The following is a 20922-nucleotide window of genomic DNA, read 5'->3' as shown; positions in this document are numbered from 1 at the left end:
TGTTTATAAAGAGAGCGTCTTGTAAATGATGTACGCATTGTATGTCACAAACTCATCAGGGCAGGGAAGCGAATTATGTGGTATGCTACCCTTAGTGGTGCGTTGACATCCCTAAGTTCTATGGGCCTCACCGTGATGTATGTGTTATATCCAAATTGTCCATTCATTTGGCGAGATCATTTTAGGGCATGAGCCCAAAATTGAGGTAGATCCAAAGCTCAAGTGGACCACACCGCATAAAGCAGTGGGTATTGAACGCCTAACATTTAATACTTCTCGAAGGCCACGAAGTTTTCGATCAAGCTGATATTTATTTTTCCCATTCATCCAGGTATGCATGACCTTATGAATAGGTTGGATGGCAAATAAACATCATAGTGAACTGTAAGAAGGTTTCAATGGTGGACATCATTGTCCTTATTGCTTTCTATTGTGTGGTCCGCCTGAGCCTTGGATTGGCTCATTTTTGGGCTCATGCGATAAAATGATCTTGCCAAATGGATGGACGGTGTGGATATAACATGTACATCATGGTGGGGCCGACATAATTTAATGACATTATGGTGGGACACCCATTGACTGTCAGCAAATTGCATGGTGTGCCACACACCACTAACCTCGATGGTGTGTTGACCTCACCAAGTTTCGTGGGCCTCACTATGATGCATGTGTTAGGAAGCAGATTGCATGGTGCATTTACCACTAACCTCGGTGGTGTGTTGACTTCACCAAGTTTTGTGGGCTTTACCATGATGTATGTGTTATATTTACATTGGCCATCCATTCGGTGAGATACTCTTAGGGCATGAGATCAAAAATAGGTAGATCTAAAGCTCAGGTGGACCATACTACAAAAAAAAATAGTGAGGACAATAATGCCCACGGTTAAAACCTTCTTATGGCTCACACCATGATGTTTATTTGTCATCCAACTTGCTCGTATGGTTACACACTTGGATAAAGGGAAAAAGCAAACATGGGCTAAATCCAAAACCTCCGTGGCCTTGGAAGTTTTCAATGATATGCATTCAATCCTCAATGCTTTTTTTGTTGTGGTCTACTTGTGCTTGGGATCTGTATCATGTATGGATGGTGTGATTGTAACACCTAGATCATGGTGGGGCCCACATAACTTGGTGACGCTAATATACCACCAAGGTTGGTGGTCTATGGCACAAGTTTTGTTGGTCGGGGACATGAAAACAACATCAATATCATTGATAATTGGAACTTAGGGAAATATTAGGGAACATGGGGTGAACGATGGAATTTTTCAATAAAAACTTTAGAAAATGTTAAAATATACATATTTGCATATTTATGAACAAAAAAATTATAAAAAGAATGTGTACACAACAAGTTTTCATTTACGGTTGGCCTAAAAGCATGTATTGTCCTAAAAAATCAGTCCAACCTATCCAACTTTCCATCTAAATATTCATCAATATTTCATAATATGGACAACACACGGTGTTTTGCGAAGAGATATTAATAACTAGAAAGGAAACGAAAGATAATAATCTCGATATTGCTCATATTGTGATAATGATAATATCACGATATTAACCATTTATCATCAATAAATTGAACACTACGTACAATCATATACCAATAAAATAAAATTAAAATGAAGTTTCTTTTAATAAAATAATTTTTTGATGATATTGATTATGAAAATATTATCAAAATATCGCTAATATAATGATAATACAAGCTTACATAGTTGAAAATTTTAGCAACATCTGAAAATTTCTAATACCACAAATGTCATCGACAGGGCTATTAGTGTTATTGGTGTTACTGGGCTGGAAAAACGGAACAATGGGCACACCACGCAATCCGCTTCCTCGCACAGCCCCACAGCACCCATTGGCCACCGTGTCATTTTACCAAATAATCATTGCGCACGTGTAAGATCCTGACCAGCCATCATAAGGAGCCCACCAACAGCCTATACCAAGCGGAGACGGATTGGCTACTCCCCCTCACACCAGCCCCGTGGCTGGTGGTCGGTGCTACGTGGGCCCCAGTATGATGTATGTGTTTCATCCATTCCGTTCATCCATTTTTACAGATCATTTTAGAGATTGACAAAAAAAATGATATGGATATAAATATTAATTGGACCACACCACAGGAAAACAATAATGATTGGATATCCACCATTAAAATCCTACTAAGGCCCACTGTACTGTTTATTTGACATCCAATCTGTTGATTAGGTCATAAAGACCTAGATGAAGGGAAAAAATAAATATCAGCTTGATCCAAAACTTTTATGGCCTCCAAAACGTTTTTAATGGTCAACGTTCATTCAACACTGTTTCATGTAATGTGGTCCCCTTGAGATTGAGATATACCTCATTTTTTCTTTCATACCATAAAACGACCTATAAAAATAGATGGACGGCCTGGATGCAACATATAAATCATGGTGGGGCCCACAGAGCACCGACCATCAGCCAATGGCTGGTGGCAGGGGGAGTAGCCGATCCGTTTCCATATCCAGCACCCAAGTCTCACCCGCCCGATGAGTGGGGTCCATGATAGGACCGTAACACAAGTGTCAAGTACGCACGTGTTCTACCCTTCACCTCTTCAATCTCTCCATCACGCGAATTTCTCAATCCCTTTCTCGTGTCTTCTTCCCTCTCTATTAAACTATCCTCACCTCTGCTCCTCTTTCTCCAAAATCCAAGCCCGAAATTTTTTTATTTTTTATTTTTCACTCACGATGCAATTTTAAAAAATAGCAAATCTGGGAATAAAATAGGAAAATCCGCCTCTTCTTCTCTCCGTCTATTAAACAAACAGAGAGAGAGAGAGAGAGAGAGAGAGAGAGAGAGAGATTTCCGCTGCTGAGGAGTTGTATAGCGATTCCCGCCAATCCCATCCCAATCTCGAACCCTTCGTTCTCCACCTCTGCTTTTCAATTCCCCAACCATTTTAGAAAATTCCGCCTCAACCTGCCCATAAATTACATCTCTTTCTCTCTGATTGTCTTGATCTAAATACTATTCAGTTTTCATCAGAATCTCAATCTGTTCTCCTTCCGTTCTCGAATTCTGTTTCTTCAGTTGTTTTTGTAGCGGAATTCTGCTGAATTTTATTCCACTGAGTGATGTGAATTAGGTTTCCTGCCTTGTTTCGACCTCTAAATTGATCCGTCTTCGGATAGAATCTTGCAATCTCGTCTCCTCCCGATTGTAAATTTGCTTCCTTTTTAAGATAGTTTTAGCACCGCTATTGGTGGAGAATTTGCGAATTCTGCCTCCAATTGCTGCATTTTGTAAGGAATCACGACATCCACTTTGTTTCAGTTTCAGGATTGCTGGGTTTTCAGCAGAATTTGAAATTATAATCTCCTTCTGATTGTGCCAGAAGATTCGCCTCCTTTCTTTGCAAATAGTAAGAAAGGATTTCTAATTGGTTTCTATCTCAAGGTTGTTGGGTTTCAGTTGAATTCACAAATTCTTCTCCTTTCAATCGTGAATTTAGTTTTGTTCCCCAAAATTAGATTAAATCTGCGGAATTCAGCCTTGTTTGGTTGGCTGATTTCTTTCAATTGTAGTGTTAGCAGCGAATTGGAGAATTTCTGATCCTACTTAATCTTCAACTCTGGACTTGCTCTTCCCTCGATTTCAAAATCTTTGTTTTCAGCTCTTTTTAGACAGAAATTGGACGATTCTAGTCCCGTCTGATCTGAAAGTTTTTTTTTTTTTTGGGTCCCTTTATCTTAATGGCTTACTTAAGGGTTTTAGCTTCTCTCATGCTGCCTTGAGTTTGAAAGATGCTATTCTCAATTATCTGCCTGGGTAGAGTTTGAGGCTTGCTAGCTAAGATGCAGAGGGATCATCGAAGGAAGGTATGTTTTTAGTTTTCTTGTAAGTTTTCCATTATCATTGTTATTATTTTTATTCTCTCATTGAAGTTGTTGAGAAACATTTAACTGTGAAGGATTCAAGATCGATCTTGTTGTTTATGATTTGCATGCCAGTTCTCGAAGTGGGTTTCTTAGATTTTGCTTTTCAGATGTTTGGAGTAGGTTATCTTTATGGTTTCATGCAATTCAATTTAGTTAGTTTGTGGTATATTTGCTTCAATTTCATTGCTGAAGTTGGAATTTTGATGGATTCCATTTATCCTAGAAATATTAATGAAATCCGTTCATCATGAATGTAATAAGCAATCAGCAGACTGATGTTTTGATGCCTTTTCCACCCAAAAGCATGGTGGAGATACGTGGTTTGTTGGTAGTGCATCCTGCTGATCCTGGAAAGTTGGGAATCAAAATCTTTCAAAAAAAAAAAAAAGAGTTGGGAACCGAGAACAGCCAAATGAATCCTAGATCCTGTACAATACTGAATTTCCTGTTTAAGATTTGTTTACGATCTGTCATTCTTGGTTGACTTGGGTGAATTTTATGAGAGTACGTATATAGTTGTCATAAATTCCCTATACCAAGAAAAAACCCTTGTTGTGGTGATTCCTGTTCTCTTAATTCAATGCTCATCTTGAATTTCTTCAATTGCATCAACCAAATGTTTCTTGATCTGTTAATTCAGGCACCTGTGGAAGTCAATTTTTTCACTGAGTATGGCGAGGGTAGCAGGTACAGAATAGAAGAGGTAATAGGGAAGGGGAGCTATGGCATTGTTTGCTCTGCATTCGATACTCATGCTGGGGAGAAAGTCGCGATTAAGAAGATTAATGATATCTTTGAGCATGTCTCTGATGCCACACGCATACTTCGTGAGGTTAAGCTCCTCAGAATCCTGCGTCATCCCGACATCGTGGAAATCAAACACATCCTTCTGCCTCCTTCCAGAAGGGAATTCAGAGACATATATGTCGTATTTGAACTCATGGAATCTGATCTGCACCAGGTTATTAAGGCTAATGATGATCTGACTCCAGAACACTATCAATTTTTTCTTTATCAGCTTCTTCGAGGCTTGAAGTACATACATACAGGTGATTTAATGCTTATTCATATGTGCATTAACCTTGGGAGTTGCACTTTACTAATTTAAAATATAATTCAGTTCTTGTTATGGCAACCTATCCATTGTATGCAGTATGTTTGATGCATGCATCTGGGATTCTGGCAGCTGAATTGGGAAGGCGATTATGAGATTCTTATTATTTGAAAAGAAAAAAAAAAGGATGTCTGAATTACATGAATGGTCTATGATTTTCTTCCAAAACATTATGCTATTTCTTGTACAATATTGGAGACGATCTTCTATAACTCAAAGCCTGGTGCATTGAGGATAAGAGAATGATATCAGGCAAGCACAAGTACATACATACATGTATAATCCTATTGAGCTGCATAAGTATCGAATATCTTATGCATGATATTGTTTCCCTTTGAGCAAATAGCTTGTGCATGATAGTATTGCATGGATTAAGTAGCACTAACTCCTTTTACTTCTTCCTATTCTGATTTTTTTCCCATTCTTTGGTGTTGCAGCAAATGTTTTTCATCGGGATCTGAAACCGAAGAATATTTTAGCAAATGCTGACTGCAAGCTCAAGATTTGTGACTTCGGCCTTGCAAGGGTGGCCTTCAATGATACTCCCACTGCCATATTCTGGACGGTATGTTTCTTACCAATCAAATAGATTTTGTATTTATTTCTTCTCCTCGAACTTCAACTCTTATGTTTCTCTCTAACCATAGTGGCCCTTCGTAGTATCATGCGACAACTAACCGCTTGCTGTAAAAGCTTGAACTGGCCCCACATCCCATGTGTGTTAGGTCCTCGGCCAAACCCCCTTCATGGGCCCCACATCACATGAGTTCCGCCTCACACGGGCCGCCCACCCTGAGTGTGCCTCTGCATCCCAGGGGCCAAGGAGTCTCGAACATGAGACCTCCTGCTCTGATATCACTTTGATGCAAGACAACTAATCACTTGTTTTAAAAGCTCAAACTGATAGAGCGTGGCAAATCAACCCCTTTATCTCATAGCCCAGGCCCCACATCCCATGGGTTAGGTCCTCGGCCGAACCCCCTTGTGGGCCCCACATCACATAGGTTTCACCTCACATGAGTCACCCGCCTCACATGGGCCGCCCACCACAAGTGTGCCCCTGCATCCCATAGGCCACCACACCCGAGCCCGGTGAGAAAATGCCCTTGTATTAATCACTTTCCCTTTCCCTTGCTTACAGGACTATGTTGCAACAAGATGGTACAGAGCTCCTGAATTGTGTGGATCCTTTTTCTCCAAGGTGCATGAATTTTAGTTTGCCAGTTTTGTGGAATCAGTTTGATGATGCACTCATCTTATTTGTGGTTTTTTAGTTCCAATTGAGCTTTCAATTGGAGTATTTCTTCTTTTCTCATGGAGTAGTTTTGTAGGCATCACTAGCCCCATCCCCATTCTTCAAGAACAATATGTTCTTCCATTCAATACATTTATTATGTTTATTTCCATTGAATTTTACTCTTCTTGGATTTGGCTTAGAATGATTTTATTGGATCTAATTTATTTTGCATCTCTTATGCTTGAAATTTGGTTCATCATCTCCCCGCATGCTTTTTTGTTGGTTGATCACTCTGTTTCTGTTGCTGAAACTTAACTGGTTTTATGCACATGAGGAGCCTTCAGACTTCATATGCCAAAGATGTTTACCCAAAGAATTTGAACGAGGAATGTATTTCTTTGAGGATAAGGGGTAGAGACATAATCTGTATCCACGAAGGTGGACACTTACCTACACACTATTACACACTATTGCTGTAATATGTATGGCTTTCCAGGGACGTTAATAAATCACCCTTTGATTATCCATAATATTTCATGTTTATCTCTTACCACTTCTCCTCAAGCTGTGCATCTCTGGAGTGGCAATCTTCAACTCTCTCCTAAGCCATTGAAAACTATAGCCAATTGTTTTGCACATATATGAGCAATCTGAGATATATAGGGGTAAACAGCAAAGAAATGCCATCAGTAGAAACTTCAGGGATAAATGTCGTTGGTGGAAACTTTCTCGTGTCTAAAGTGATAGTCAATCTCGAGATGTTTGGAACACATATCATGAGGACTTGCTTTTGTAGACGACGAAAATTTCCTCTATATGCTTTCCACTTCATATAAAGTTCTCATTTTATTCACTGAATTTGTTGCAGTACACTCCGGCGATAGACATATGGAGCATTGGCTGCATATTTGCTGAAGTTTTGACTGGGAAGCCTCTCTTTCCAGGAAAGAATGTGGTGCACCAATTGGATTTGATGACTGATCTGTTAGGAACACCTGCTGCTGAAGCCATTGCTAGGGTCTGCTTCCTGTGATATTACTTTTGCAATAAAACAAAAGTGTTCGTACCTTTTTTTTAGTTGATCAATGAAGTCTTCTATTATGACTGTCCTCTTTTAACTAACATGTAACCATTTATCTTCTCTTGACAGGTACGTAATGAGAAGGCACGGAGATACCTAAGTTGCATGCGCAAGAAAAGACCAGTACCTTTCTCCCAGAAATTTCCACATGTGGATCCTCCTGCTCTCCGTTTGTTAGAAAGGATGCTAGCATTTGAACCCAAGGATCGCCCTACTGCAGAGGAGGTATAGTGGCATGCTTATACTGGGTGTTGGGGCCCAAAATTTGCTTTAGCTTTTTATGTCTTATTTATTTATTTATTTATATTTATTTTTATTTTTTTTTCAAGTTTCTTAAGATGCATGCGCTGTCTAACAAAGAAAATTTGTGCCACAAGGTGTCAGGCTTTGGCTGATCCCTATTTCAGGAGCTTGGCCAAGGTGGACAGGGAGCCTTTCGCTAAGCCAGTAACGAAGATGGAGTTTGAATTTGAGAGACGAAGGCTGACAAAAGAAGATGTAAGAGAACTCATTTATCAGGAAATTCTCGAGTACCATCCAAAGATTTTGAAGACTTTAGAGGGAACAGACTCGATGGGGTTCATGTATCCTAGGTATTGGTTTCCTGATCTCACAATATATTAACTCCCTAACTTCCTTAATTGGCCCTGCAAATAGGACATGAGGAAGTGCACTTGCAGGTTGCAAGCGCCCTTGCGGCTCAATCATGCCTAATGTGGCACTCTTGTGCAAGATCCAAGCTGCACATCAGTTGGCCCCCGCCATGTATATGCCTTGGCCCAAACGTAAGCAAATTCTCCCATTAGGTTGCGACATGTACAAAAGGAAATGGATGGTAAGCAGTTGACAAATGATTCACATTCAATATACATGTGTGGCCCACCAAATGCACTGACTTGCCTGACCTTTTGGCTAGGACATCTAGAAGCCTGCTTGATGAGACTTGGATCCTGCACAAATGCACTGTGTTTGCATATTTAATCCCTGAGTGCATTTTCAACTGTACTTGTGTGAATCAGTTGGGCAAACTCACCTGACCTTTAGGCCAGGGCATCTAGATGCCTACCTGATTAGGCTTGTATCTGGCATGCCTGCAATAGTTGGCACATTTGAGCCATGCCCTCATTTGCATGCACACTCATGTGACTCAGCTGCATTTATCTTAATTCAAGAGAGCAAACCACAAACCCTAGGCAGGATATTAAGTCAGAAGAAAATGTCCCTTCATTGTTCTTTCATTTCTATGCTGGAACCTTTCTTAATATGCAGCACAACTATTGGGGAACTCTCTTAATTTTCTTTATTGTCCTCATGTTTTGGAACGTGTGTACATGCAGACCTCACATGCTTGAACACATGCATACATGCATGAGTTCATTGTGAGTTCAACTCTCAGAATGCATGCATGGGGGGAGAATGGCTCAGTAAGCATGAGCCTGTGTATGCACACCATAATGATTGCATGCATGCATGTGTATCCATTTTTTTTCATAGTTGTTTAATACATTTTACTATATGAACATGCATGTGTGGCAGTTCCCACAGTCTCCATGTCTGAACTGACAGTCGTGTACAACAAATCATGCTTGTGTATGTTGAACTTTCCTGGAAATGACCAATTACTACATCCAAATCTATGTTGGATCATTAACATCTGAAAACCAAATCCCTAGAGCCATGCAATACATGGAATTCTAAGCTCTAAGGCTCCAAAGAAAACTATACCTCAAATATATAACCTGAAACTATCAATCCTAAAGAGTAGGCCAAGCAAAATAAGATGTTTGAGAGTTCTTTATTCGTGAATCATAGAACCTGAAGCCTAGATTAAAGAACTCTATAGACCAAACTCTCGAATCCATAGTTGTCCAAAACTCAACTCCTATGCTAGACTCTTGAATCTTAAACTTGAAGGATACAATCTTTGACTGGAAGATGTGCTTTGTATCAACCAGAGCCCAGGAATTGGTGATTCAGAATTGTTTTGATTAGCCCAGGTATTGAGTATGCCTTGAGCATTTCTCAGATTGGATGGCACTAGCGATCCAATCTATGGCACTGTTATTATCGAATTTAATTGCCCCCACCTCCCCCAAAAAAAAAAAAAAAAAAACCCAACTGTCTATTTGCCAGCCGATTGCCCCCATGGTGACTTTTGGGGCATGAGATATCCACAATGTTTCCCATTAATTCAAAGGACTGGAAAGTTGAAGCCCACTAAATCAAAGGGCTGGAAAGTTGAAGCATGTCTCCACTTATCCAATTAAAGGCCCTTCTTGAGTTGAGGTTCATATAATTACTCGCTTAAACTGGAAAATGTGTATAAAAGTACTTCTCGTCCATTTTTTGTCCTTTCGCAGATAGACCATAGTATTAAAAAATTTAACTATTTGTGGAATTTTCTCTCATGAAGTGCAAGTAAAAGGGGTTAACGATTACACCTTTCCAACAAATGTCTCTACCACGATATATGGCATCATCTACCAAACAGAACCTAAGCGACCATATTCTTGACCCAAAAGTTCCCGCTCTCCTTGACCACCACTTCTCAAGTTATATAGTTACAGATGAGTAGTGCTTTTGCCTCACAAGGGGCCCTACAAATAACGGTTATGAATAAAACCACAGTAACATCTACTAAACAAATCCAAGGAGTGGATGGCCAGGATCTTCCAATCTGGATGTTTGGCAGAAAGATTCATCATGGTGTGCCCTTCAGATCAATGATCATGACCATTTAACAGTGGGCCCCACCTGTACAGAGGAAACTGTTCATTACCTTTAATCGACTATCATATGTCTTGATTTCTTCTGAAACCAAACAAACTGTTCGTGATTAGTATTACTTTCTTTTATAGTGCTGTGGATCAATTTAAGAAGCAGTTTGCTTACCTTGAGGAGCACTATGGAAATGGTGTGACAGTTGCCCCACTTGAGAGGCAACATGCCTCTTTACCCAGGTATGTATATTGCCATTTTATGCTTCATATGCTGCTCCCATTTTCTTAACTGGCACATTGACTGTCCCACTGATGGAACTCTCTTACATGTAGGCCATGTGTTTTCTATCCAGACAACAACGTGTCAGTGGCACAAAATCAAGCCGGTGTTACTGACAATTTGTCCAAATGCTGCATCAAAGAGATTGAGAAGCCACAGCCAGACAGGAACTGTGGGATCCCCATGACAAGGGTTCCTATCCAGGTTCCACACAGAGCACAAGGTAAGGTGCAGTCCATAATTTGCATTCCTCAAAATCTCTTGTTGAGCATTAAAACCAGACTCATTCCTTTTTCTTTACTTGTTTAGAAGTTGATATAAATCTCCATACACTTGTTCCAGACCATTTGTTTGTCGTGCCCCGCTGTGAATGGACTACACTTCAAAATATCCTTGCTAAGACAATTTTAAACCCTTCTATTTGTGCCCTACATGTAGACTGTTGAGAAGGAAATAATGGTTCACATTCAACTAAACTTCCTGAAATGGCGCGCGGTGGGCCCACTGGCTATGCGTATGGAAACTTGGCGGAGCTAAGGAATGATGGCTATGTCCTGAGGTGGGGGAACCAAATAAAAATTTTGCCTTTAAAACACAGTTACCTACTTTAACTAATATGCAATTTAAACAAAATAAGTCAATTAACTCTATGGCTTCCAAGCCAATTGAGGGTCCAATCACATAGACTACAAAAGATGTGGCGATTAAGCAACCAGTTTATAAACATGATAGTGTACATGTGTATGTGGGATGTGCTACCTATCAACTCCTAGCATTCATTTAATCATGCATACATATAATTAAACATTCATTACATAAGCATAATTAAACAAGTGCTCAAAAGACAATCCCAAACACAGGCATGTATAGTGGTTCGATTTCCCTACTCCACTCCCGGCGGACGCACTCAACCCATAAGTGTACCGGATTTCACTATCGGAGGTTTTAAATCAGGTTTGCCTCTAACCTTTACAATCCTACACAAGGACTGGCTCCCATAAGAGATTACGTGGTTTTTTATGAGCTCGACACATACCTTGGTCCTACACAAGAACCTACTGATGTACACTCCCATTGGAGGCTCCCGCAAGAGCCTTGAATTAGTTTTCTATTGGCTAACCAACAACCTCAGTCCTAGTCCAATGACCTATTTTTACCCCTGCCGGATGCTCCCACAAAGACTAACACGTACACACCCATGTACGGTGGCTTACACAAGGACTTTAATTTAGGTCCTACATAAGAACCAATGTCCTATACAAGAACCTAGTCGTGTTTGGCAATTCAAACTCTTACACTCAACCCTACACAAGGAAGGAGTGTATACGGACTCTTACAAATGACAACTTGTCGAATTGAGCTCCTTTTATAACACTGTCTCGGGTGTCTCGGGTTGCTAGATCGATGCTCTCTCGTGCTTCAGTCATCTCCCCTTTGCTCCCATGATCATGATGTCGATGCGTTGCCAATGTTTTAGCTCTAAGATCAACCACCTTGTATTTGATACTCTTTTGAGGTGACCAAGATGATGGGAGATTAGTAGAACTCCTATAACTAATGGGGAGTTATTCCTAGGGGATTTACTAAGAATGGTCTTCTAGAGGATTTAGACAAGGACATACCTATAGAGGTTGGGTCTGAACTCTAGAAAATGGTGGAGATTGAAATGATCTTCAACATTGAGGTTGAAATCCTCATTAGAGTGGTAAAGCATAAGAAGACGAGTCAAATCTCATGGAATATGAGGCTTGGGATGTGGGATATGATTGGGGATTCTCCTAAGCTTCAATTGCACCAAAAATCCTTTAAAAAAATGCCTAAAGACCGAATATCCTTTATAAATGAATCAAGTTCTAACGGTCATAAAACCGACAGAAACGGCTAGTCTTCAGTCGTACCGAATTAGACAGGAAAGCCGCTGGATAGACTTGGGCACTTTTGGTTGCACTTAAGGTAGTCTTCGGTCGCACCAAAAGTGGTCTTTGGTGAGATTGAAGGTGGTAGTTGGTTGCAACCGAATTACCCGGAATTCTGCCTCAGTGCACCATCCTGTTTTAGTTATTTCGGTCAGATCGAAGGTGGGTTCGGTGGGACCGAAGGTTGTTGAAATTGTGCAGTTTTTCCAGCAACACGAGACCTCTAAAGCTAACCTAAGGATGATCAATTTAGGCTCATAAGGAATGATCAATAAAAGATTTACATATTAGGTTTAAGATCATCTAGAGGTTTAATAGATTATTTTGGGTCTAGGGTTAGAGTTAACAAGGCACCGCATTTACCTGTTCTTTGCTCCTTGATGCTCCACCTTCACTTGTGTCTTCAGTCTTCAGCTTTCAAGGGCTCAACCGACTACATAACATAAGGATTCATGTGATTGACAAATATAGTGTAAAAATTAGTGCATTAACACTTCCTAATATTGGTTGCTTGGATATTCCTATTAAGGAGACTTTTTGGTCATTCTCCATCCATTCAAGAAATCAATGGTTTGGACTACCGGACCATGGGCCCTCTTGTCAGATTTGGAAACCTGTGTATGTTAAGCAACGACGTGTGCCACATATCATATAATTCATATGAAAAAATCTCATTTCTCTGACAAGTTGATAAAACATTTTTGAATGACCACATTGACCTAACCATGCTCTTTAGAAGAGGCTTTATTAAAGTATTGAAAGATTGAAGAGATGGGTGGTTGATGGGGACATCAGAGGACCTACTCGGATGTACCAAAGACAGAGACGACTACTCACATCAGCGCAGCTTTCTTTGTAGATAGGAGACGAGTTCCAGATGGAGACCGTCAGGCCATTTTGAAGACCCCACATGCATTGGACGTGCATTAGGAAGACCCCACCTTGGGATAATGCATGTGGGCTGCTTAGGAAATCATTTTAGTCATATGGTTTCTATTTCTTGTCAATCCGATCGTTGGATCTTGTTGATTAGGCCATCGGGCTACCAAATCTTTTAGATTTGGGCCCCTTGGACTATGATCTTGCTTTCTTTATGGTTTTTGTTATTTTTAGGAGTTATTTGATGGTTGAGATTGATAATATATGTTTTAGTTTTCTTATTTTGGACGATAGGCCACTTTACTTAAGTGAGTGACATAGTTATAATTATGCTGGATTTTAATTTCGAATTTTTTATTATAAAAGCACCGGGGGGGGGGGGGGGAGTGGTGTTATTGATAAAAAAAAAAAAAAAAAAGTGGAGCTCTCTTGTGTGAAGGAATTTTCCTCCTTATTTTCTAAGGTTTTTTTTAATAAAAAAATCCTCCCTTCCAATTAAATTGTGGAAGGGTAGAAGCTTGTTTGGTGGTAGATTCTAAGGTACATCCTTCCTCTTCTTCTTTGAAAGGTATTCTCTTCTTCTCTTGTCTTCCTCTTTTCCCTTCCATTACAACCTTCTAAACCCTAGATCTTCAACTTCTTATTTTTTCCAATTTCTAAAAATCCTAATTCCAAAATCCCTAATTCTCCATATTTCAGATTTTTCCCTTCCTAACCCTAATCATAAAACCTACTAGTCATTCCCCTGAGTGTGAAACGTGCCTACGCTAGATTGGAAGTTCCTACGTCCAACTGTGCCACTCTTGAACTATTTTATATTTTCGTACACCGTGTATGTGAAAACCTAGGATCTTCATGTTATAAATCTAATTTTTTTAATCTATTATGAGGATATGCTTGATTTTACATGTTGATTGTTGAAATTAATGTGTAATTGATGTATTATCATGCATCATATAATAGTTTCCATCATCCTGCATCAAATTTGGAGCTCTCTTGTGTGAAAGAATTTTTCTCCTTATTTTCTAGGGTTTTTTTTTATTAAAAAAAAAAAAAAAAAAAAAAAAACCTTCCCTTCTAATTAAATTGTGGAAGAGTAGAAGCTTGTTTGGTGGTGGATTCTAAGGTACATCCGTCCTCTTCCTCTTCTTCGAAAGGTATTCTCTTCTTCTCTTGTCTTCCTCTTTTCCCTTCCATTACAACCATCTAAACCCTATATCTTCAACTTCTTATTTTCTCCAATTTCTAAAAACCCTAATTCCAAAATCCCCAATTCCCATGAACCCTAATTCTCCATATTTCAGATTTTCTCCTTCCTAACCGTAATCATAAAACCTACTAGTCATTCCCTTGAGTGTGAAATGTGACTATGCTGGATTGGAAGTCCTTACTTCCAACTGGGCCACTCTTGAACTATTTTATATTTTCGTATATCGTGTATGTGAAAACCTAGGATGTTCATGTTATAAATCTAAATTTTTGAATCTATTATGAGGATATGCTTGATTTTACATGTTGATTGCTGAAATTAATGCTTAATTGATCTCTTATCATGCATCATGGGATAGTTTCCATCATCCTGCATCAAATTTGGTATCAAAGCATAGGTTTAGCATAGGATTTTTGTGTTGCATTTAGGTTAGAGTCACATCTAGGGTTAGTAGAACATTCATTGCATATAGGATCATATTGCTAATTTTTATTTTTTTTTATTTTTTTTTTGGAGTATCATATTGCTGATTTTTCAGCTAGTGTTTCCACTTATACATTATTGAATTTTCAGCATAGAAATCTTAGGGTATCACATTGCTGAATTTTCAGTTTGGCACCCTTAGATTACTACCTTGCTGAATTTTCATCATCATATTTGAGGATAGTGGCTTGCTGAATTTTCTGATTGGTGTGTCCAGCTTGATCTCTAGGTTAGTTTCATCATTATCCTAAGACCTAGAGTTTCCTTTTTGGAGTTACCTTGTGTATGCCCCCACTTGTTCTGGACGTGGCTTTGGTCTACATACCACTATTAATCTAAAGCAGATTGACGAGGCGCTTAACGCTATCGACAACCGTCTGACGGCTATTGAAGCGCACAATAGGACCACCACAACTCAGTTGACCATGATCAATGCGCGTGTCAATTGGCTTGAAGCCTCCCTCTAGGCAAACCCTGACCCTCGGGAAGATGTCCAATCACAAGTTGGGGATCAAATTGAGATTGTGCCACTTGCAATTATTAGCCGCGCCTTAAGCCAAATTGTAGAAAGTGATGATTGGCGCAGGGATTCAATTTTCCACACTTGTGCCAAGTGTGGTGGTAAAAACTACATGGTGATCATTGATAGTGGCAGTTGCATCAATGTGGTATCTGCTTGCACCGTGGACCGCTTAGGTATGCTAGTCGTTCCTCACCCTCAGCCCTATCGAGTCTCATGGGTTGATGCATCTTCAATTCTGCTTTCTCAGTGTTGTCCTATTCCCATCTAGTTTTGTTCCTATACGGACACGTTGTGGTGTGATGTTTTGCCTATAGATATAGGACACATCATTTTGGGTAGGCCTTGGTTGTATGACATGGATGCAATACTATTCGATCGCTCAAATACGTGTTCGTTTCTGTATAGAGGCAAAAGGATTGTCCGAAGTCTCTCCCACCCAAAAGCATCCCTAAAAAGAAGGACGTCAAGACATGTAGCCCTGAAGATGTAACGAAACTCCAGCTTGAGTATCTTCCTATAGTTAATGTCAAAGAGTGTGATAGAGAGACTACAACTGATTTGGCGTTGTATGCATACGTGGCAAGTGAGGTCACACCTAAGATTATTATGGAGATGCCACCTGAGGGTAGTGTAGAGTTACCATCTGAGGTGAGTCTAGTATTGGAGGAGTCAAATGTTGTCATTCCAGAGGGCATACCGGATGAGTTTATACCCGTACGAGACATTCACTCATTGACTCTACCAAACTTTCATCACGATCAAATGAGTCCTGGGGAGGAAGTGAATTTGGAAAGGCAAGTAGATGGGCCTAAGACCCCTATAGATTACATACCCACGTCTGTGTTCTATAGGCCTTCAGAGTCTACACACGCATCTACACAACATATGCATGACTCACATCTGGAGATTAGAAAAAGAATCAATACAAGTAATGAAACATACAAAATGATTGCTGACTCATGCCATAGATTTAAAAAGTTTATTATGGGTGATGAAGTCATGATTAAAATACGTCCAAAAAGGTTTTCACCGAGAACCATAAAAAAATTACAAGCCCGTAACACTGGACCATATAAAATCTTGAAAAGACTGGGTTCGAATACTTACAAGATAGATCTTCTACCTAACATGGGTATCAGTTCCACACTTAATGTGGAAGATCTTGTACCGTTTTATGGACATTCCCCTAACCCTCACATGAACTTTAATGATGATGCCCCTGACCTGTCCCAAAACCCATGACCATTACCTGACCCCTCTTCTCAACCTTTACACCATCCGTACCATCCATACCTATGAGAAGAGAGGAGATGGAAGATATCTTAGATGAAGAAGCAGTTTCCACACGACATGGCGGTTACCAGTACCTTGTTAAGTGGAAGGGCAAACCAAAATCAGACAGTACGTAGATCACAGAGGCAAAGCTTCAGCGACGAAACCCGGATCTCCTCGGGAATCACTGCAGCTTTATTTTACCAGAGGCGAAATCTCCTCAGCCGAGGGGAATTGATGGGGACATCGGAGGACCTACTCGGATGTACTAAAGACACACAACCACCCACATTAGCACAACTTTCTTTGTAGATGGGAGACAAGTTTCAGATGGCGACCGCCAGACCATTTTGAAGACCCCACATGCATTGGACGTGCATTAGGAAGACTCCACCTTAGGATGATGCATGTGGGCTGCTTAAAAGATCATTTTAGTCAAAGGATTTTTATTTCTTGTCGATCCAACCATTGGATCTTGTTGATCAGGCCATCGGGCAACCAAATCTTTTAGATCTGGGTCCCTTGGACTATGATCTTGCTTTCTTTATGGTTTTTGTTATTTTTAGAAGTTATTTGATGATTGAGATTGATAATATATGTTTTAGTTTTCTTATTTTGGACAATAGGTCATTTACTTAAGTGAGTGGCATAGTTTAATTATGTTGGATTTTAATTTCGAATTTTTTTATTATAAGAGCACAGGAGGGGTGGAGTTCCAACCCTAGTGGTGTTATTGAGAAGAAGAAAAAAAAAAAAAGTGGAACTCTCTTGTGTGAAGGAATTTTCCTCTTTATTTTCTAGGGTTTTTTTATTTTTATTTTTTTTAAAAAAAAACTCTCCATTCCAATTAAATTGTAAAAGGCTATAAGCTTATTGGTGGTGGATTCTAAGGTACATCCTTCATCTTTCCCTTATTCGAAAGGTATTCTCTTCTTCTCATGTCTTCCTCTTTTCCCTTCCATTACAACCTTGTAAACCCTAGATCTTCAACTTCTTATTTTCCCCAATTTCTAAAAATCCTAATTCCAAAATCCTCAATTCCCATGAACCCTAATTATCCATATTTCAGATTTTTCCCTTCCTAACCCTAATCATAAAACCTACTAGTCATTCCCTTAAGTGTGAAACGTGCCTATATAGATTGGAAGTCCCTACTTCCAACCGGGCCACTCTTGAACTATTTTATATTTTCGTACACCGTGTATGAAAACCTAGGATCTTCATGTTATAAATCTGAATTTTTGAATCTATTATGAGGATATACTTGATTTTACATGTTGATTGTTGAAATTAATGTGTAATTGATCTATTATCATGCATCCTAGGATAGTTTCCATCATCCTGCATCAGTGGTATAAGGTGGAAGGGTTTTGCTTTCTTTCCTTTCTTTATTTATAATATTGATAAGAAGAGAAAATGATGGGAATCACATCGAGATGGTTCAGTCATGTGTTACGAAGACCAAAGATAGCTTCAATGAGGAGGTCAACTTGATAAAGGGCTGAAGGACCTAAATAGATGATGACTGGACCCAAAAAGGATTTGGATCAAGGTTGTGAGAAGAGATATGGAGTTTTTTTTTTTTTTCCCACTTTCCAAGGATAGGGCATTAGATAGGAATCATTCACAGAATGGGATTTGTAAAGCCAACCCCAGATAGCTAGTACAAGGAGATGATGATGAGCGATGAGGAGAAAGAAATTACTATGAAGGAATTTAAGAGTCCCCACCAATGCTAGGCATAATGAAATAAGGACCTCAAAATAACCTCTTTTCATTCTATGAGTTTGAATGTGTATGAAGTATCATATTTGATTCTTAGAGTCGAGCATAGAGACTCCATTTAACATCAGGTTGATATTCAGATCAACATGAGGGTCCAACTCCATTGCATTGCCAGAATACATGTTGTATTGCAGGTCAATGCTACTCCACTAGTACCAGTAAACTGCAGAGGGAAAGTAGCGCTACACCTAGGAAGCAACAACACAAACTTTTTGCACATATAGGAAAAATAATTTCAGTACCATTTCTTTTTCCTATGACTATTTTTTATTTTTAATTTTCCAATTCATTTTATCTTCTGCCAGATAGAATTAATGTTGAATCACCACTTAAGTGGGGTTACTAGGACTTGGGTCTCTTTCTTGGGCAGGAGTACATGTTATCTTTACTGATTTGATGACTTCTTAATTAAAGAATTCAGAATTAAAGGGCTTGTGTTGACCGTTAGGAGTAGGCTTAACAGTCTGTGGATGAAGGATTGTGTCCGCAACACCACAAGATATGTTCACTTTTATTGTGGTTTTAAAAACTAAGTCACATCTGAGATGTGGGAAAGCCTGAAAAGACATGCTAATTGATTCTGGTGTCATTTAAAGGGGGTTATGATCGATTCAACAAATGGGAAGGTGATTTCCATGAATTCATTTAGAAATGGGAAGTTTCACTAAAATATTTCTAATTAAGACACTTTTCTGCAATATGATTGAATGAAAATAAAATTATAGAACCTCTTCCCCTGTTAGTACCATTGACCTTGCTAACCTTGGAAACCAGTCAACATTTCCCCCTCCACATGCGAGTTTCATTTCACATACCTGTACACGTCTTTGGCAGTTGGCACGTGTGGATTTCAAAGCCATTCATCAGGTGGGGGCCCCAATGTCTAGAAGACCTGGTTAAAATAATTAGGCAGGTTCTGGTCAGGCAGCTTTGTATGTTTTGAGTGTTGACTGTGGGCAATTTTTGAGCTGTCCATTGTTTTGATACAAGCATGGTTCACCTGATGAGTTGACCACCTGATTTTTGGGCCAGATCATCTACACAGTGGGTCCCACCGGATGCACATCGTGAATGTCCTACATGTGCCAGGTTGGGACATGAAACAGTGTGTAGAGTTGCATGTGGGCTGGGTAGAGCTCTCTACAGTACACTCCTTTTGTTGGTAAGCTGGAATCAAACTCATGAAATCAATGTAACAATCAGATCTGATTCTCATGACATACGATGATTTTTTTGACTCATGATACACTCATTGACTGCCATTTGTATGATAGGTGCTGCCACATCAAAGCCTGGAAAAACTGTTGGTTCTGTGCCACGCTACAACAACTGCATGACAGCAGAAGCATATGAACAGCGAATGATGGCTAAAAACCCTGCTGCTTTGGGCCATTTGTATCCAAGAAGGAATGTGAGCTGTAAGAGCGATAGAGGAGAGAATGAAGGGATTGAAGGTTCCAATCCAGTGCAGCCCAAACCGCCTCAATACATTGCAAGGAAAGTTGCTGCAGCCAAAGGTGGGGCTGGTAACTGGTACTGATTCTGCATTCGAGTTTTCTCAGGTCAGAATCATCTGACGTTGGTCTTCATCATTTGCCTACACCCCTTGGTCGCCAGATCCACAGGCTCCCCTGTTACTTGACTGGTTGGTCAATAAACTAAACACCAACTTCATGGTGGAGCATGGAATATCGAAAGTTTTTCGTAACATTTTGAGATCATGGGCCCTATTGTGGATGGAGGATATCCTGAAAATGACATAAATTAGGTAGGTGATCCTAGTGGGTTCAATATGGTTGCCAGTCAAATGGACGATTGAAAAGAAAATGGCCTGTGTACCTGTGGGGCCAAATTCAGTGGCAGACATCAGATGGTTAAGATTGTCTGGTCAATGTGATTTTCAGCAATGCTCCATCCACAACAGGGCCCACCGTTTGGAAATTCTGGATTACCAAACATCTGCTTTCCAGGCACATGGTCGGCAAGTCACCACCATCTGAAAGAAAGCTCATGAAGTGGTCTAGCCAGCTGTGCCTGTGTTGGGGAGAAGAGTGATTATTTCAGCTGTGGTACCTTACTGATCTGAAGGAGGGGGATGTTATGGATAGTTTGACGATGACCTTGCTATCTGGAAGGTGGGGTAGAAAGCAATATCAAAAGGGATGCAGAGACAGGAGCCATTGTTTTCTCTTTTCTTTTCTTTTTTTCTTTTTCTTTTCTTTTTCTTTTTTTTTTTTCTGATTTGTATTTATTTTTAAGGTGAGGACTAGCTATAAGACATTTCTATTGTTATGGGTGTATTATTTCAACATTTCATGAGTTCTTTGTTCTGATTCGGAACCCTCCATTCTACCCCTTATGGAAATCAATGGGGTCCTTGATTGGGGGGCTACCATTTGAAATTGTTGTGTCAATTGTAATTTCATTGTAAGGCTCAGATATCTTTCAATTATTGAATTAGTATAATGTTTTGGTTTATGGTCTGTTGAATGATTTG

General features: G+C 39.7%; 1 protein-coding gene across 1 annotated transcript; it reads left to right on the top strand.

Annotated features, from left to right (window-relative positions):
• The first annotated feature begins 2629 nt into the window (after nt 1-2629).
• Nucleotides 2630-20903, top strand: LOC131230208 (mitogen-activated protein kinase 15-like). Its single transcript, XM_058226025.1, has 10 exons — nt 2630-3865; nt 4566-4974; nt 5477-5604; nt 6181-6240; nt 7145-7294; nt 7427-7582; nt 7742-7950; nt 10216-10317; nt 10411-10580; nt 19700-20903. Exons 1-10 carry the CDS (start codon nt 3842-3844, stop codon nt 19963-19965), a joined length of 1674 nt encoding a protein of 557 aa, XP_058082008.1. The 5' UTR covers nt 2630-3841; the 3' UTR covers nt 19966-20903.
• The last annotated feature ends 19 nt before the right edge of the window (nt 20904-20922 follow it).

Source organism: Magnolia sinica, chromosome 17 (assembly GCF_029962835.1).
Source record: "Magnolia sinica isolate HGM2019 chromosome 17, MsV1, whole genome shotgun sequence".
Classification (NCBI taxonomy): domain Eukaryota; kingdom Viridiplantae; phylum Streptophyta; class Magnoliopsida; order Magnoliales; family Magnoliaceae; genus Magnolia; species Magnolia sinica.
This window is presented reverse-complemented; position numbering and strand designations above follow the sequence as displayed.